At 72.7% G+C, this 2316-nt stretch overlaps 1 protein-coding gene across 1 annotated transcript in view; it reads left to right on the top strand.

Moving 5' to 3' along the window:
- STRC (stereocilin) overlaps positions 1–2316 on the top strand; it is a 9582-nt gene that overhangs the window by 1942 nt on the left and 5324 nt on the right. The window contains exons 3-9 of the mRNA XM_025212483.1: positions 34–96; positions 242–352; positions 450–607; positions 930–1005; positions 1271–1386; positions 1557–1689; positions 2103–2285. Coding sequence (XP_025068268.1) covers positions 34–96; positions 242–352; positions 450–607; positions 930–1005; positions 1271–1386; positions 1557–1689; positions 2103–2285 — 840 coding nt within the window. The remainder of the gene's footprint in view (positions 1–33; positions 97–241; positions 353–449; positions 608–929; positions 1006–1270; positions 1387–1556; positions 1690–2102; positions 2286–2316) is intronic.

Genomic DNA, 2316 nt, shown 5'->3' with positions numbered 1-2316 from the left:
TCCCCTCCCTTCCCCTCCCCTCCCCTCCCGCAGCCCGTGCTCTGGGACCTGATCCAGCGTGAGGAGGGCGCCCCGGCCATGGAGCTGCTGGTGCAGGTACCGATTCCCCCGGTGCCCCCGGGCTGGACCCCCAGCCATCCCCTGCCCCTGGCACACGGTGTCCATGGGGCTCCGGGTCCTGGGCTCTCCCGTGCCAGCTCCCGAGCAGGGTTTGGTGACGCGCGGGGCTGGGTGCCCACAGGAGTACCTGCAGATGCCCCCGGAGAGCCTGCACGAGCTGCTGCTGTCGGTGGAGGGTCAGGCCGCCAGGCAGTTCCTGTCGCTTATGCACCGCACCTGGCACCGGCTGCAGGTGGGACGTGGGCCACGGGGCTGGGACGGGGCAAGGGGCACTGGGCCGTGCCGCGGTGCCTGGCTGGGCCCGGCTCAGCACTGGCGTCACCCCGCAGGTGCCAGCAGCAGATGAGGGTGCACTGCAGTCACTGACCGCGCTGCTGCTCCGCCGCTTCCCACCGCTGACGCCCGTCGACCTGTCGCAGTTCATCCCCTTCCTGTCGGCCTCCGACATCTCCAGCTTCCCGCCTGCCCTCCTGGCCAACGAGAGCGTGTGAGCGCCCGGGCATGGCCCCGGGACCTGCCCCATGCCCCGAGCATGCCCTGCAGCCTGAGCCCGTGCCTCTCAGCACCTCCCAGCTGGCCCTGGGCGCACCCCTCCTGCGTCCCTGCTGTCCAGAGCCACCGGCCGGCCGTGGGCTGCTCTGCCTGGGCCGTGCCACAAGCAGCCATGCTCTGGAGCGTGGATCTGGTGCCGCAGCCCGGGCCCGCCTGGCACTCACGGGCAGGGGTGGGTGCCCGCTTCAGGGCTGAGCACCGCATGCAGGGCCCGCATGCAGGGCATGACCTCTAACGCTCCGGCTGTCCGTCCCCAGCCTGGCCGCACTCCAGAGCCACAGCGGACGCATGACGCGGGCGCAGAAGAGCGCGTTCGCCCAGCGCCTGCTGCAGGCCCCAGCGCTGGGGGACATACCTGCCTGGCCCCCGGCGCTGCTGCGTGCCCTGCAGCCGCTGCTGCCGCACCTGGCCCGCTGCTGCCGCACCTGCCCCTGCGACGCTTCATGCAGCTCACGCCCCAGCAGGTGGGCGCCCGGGGCAGGGCCTGGTCCTGGGTGCTGGCCACTGCCCCCGCGGAGCTCTCACAGGTGTCCCTGGCCCTTGTGAGGCTGCTCCTCTGCCCCGGCCCCTGGAGCGCGCTCACCCGTCTGTGCCCCAGGTGCAGGGCTTGGCGGACGGCTGGCAGGACGTGCGACTGGGGCTGGCACAGGGGCGCCACGTAGCGCGGAGCCTCATCAACAGGAGCCGCGGGGCGGGTGAGGAGCAGGTGCGCAGGTGAGCATGGCCGCCCGGGGGCAGCTCCGTGATGCAGCAGCATGCGGGGGCGTGTCATCACCTCATTGCCTGTGGGGGCACCAGGGTTGCGCTGCTGCCAGGCCACGGGCACCAGGCCTTGCTCCGGGGCTCCAGGCTTGCAGCCCCTGTTCATACCTCCCCGTCCCCAGCATCGGGACCCTCGCCTGCTTCCTGAGCCCTGAGGAGCTGCAGGCCCTGGCGCCGCTGCGCGACCCACGGGGGCCTGTGGAGCAGAGCCTGCTGGCGTGTGCCGCGGACGGGACACTGCCCCCGCACGGGCAGGTGAGCCAGCGTAGGGCCTGTCTCGGGCAGCCTGGCAGCAGGGGACCGTGCTCCGGGCTCCTGTGCAGGGCAGTCACCCTTTAGGAGCAGCCTGTGCTGGAGCCCCCACGAGGGCAGAGGGAGCTCCTGGGGGTGCAGCCGCCTGCATGTGCCCTGGCCCTGCCCAGCCCCTGGTGCCAGGCTGGCTGGGAGGCTGCTGAGAGCGCCCCTGCCCTGGCCCATGCCCATGCGCTGGCTGGGCCTGGAGCTGAGCTGTAGGGGAGCTGCTGGGGCTGCGGCTCCAGGGCTGCTGGCTGGCAGAGCCGCTCTGCTCCCTCGGACGCTGCAGCTCGGCGTGCGGGCCATGGGACCACCCCCAGCACAGGATGGGGGTGCTGGGTGCGCTGGGCTCACAGCACCTCTATCTCCTGCAGGTCACCTATGCACTGGCTGACTTGCTGCGCTTGGCGGGCCCAGAGGCTGTGGAGCCGCAGGAGCTGCAGGCCTGGAGGGGGGTTGTCCCTGAGCTGGGCACGGGCTTCCTGCAGCGCCTGTCGCCTGCCCAGGTGAGCGCCCTGCTGCCGGAGCTGCAGGCCGCGCCACTGACGCCCGCCCAGGCGAGTGCCGCCCCGGCGTGGCTGCCCCGCT

Source organism: Alligator sinensis, unplaced genomic scaffold (genome assembly GCF_000455745.1).
Source record: "Alligator sinensis unplaced genomic scaffold, ASM45574v1 scaffold407_1, whole genome shotgun sequence".
Classification (NCBI taxonomy): domain Eukaryota; kingdom Metazoa; phylum Chordata; order Crocodylia; family Alligatoridae; genus Alligator; species Alligator sinensis.
This window is presented reverse-complemented; position numbering and strand designations above follow the sequence as displayed.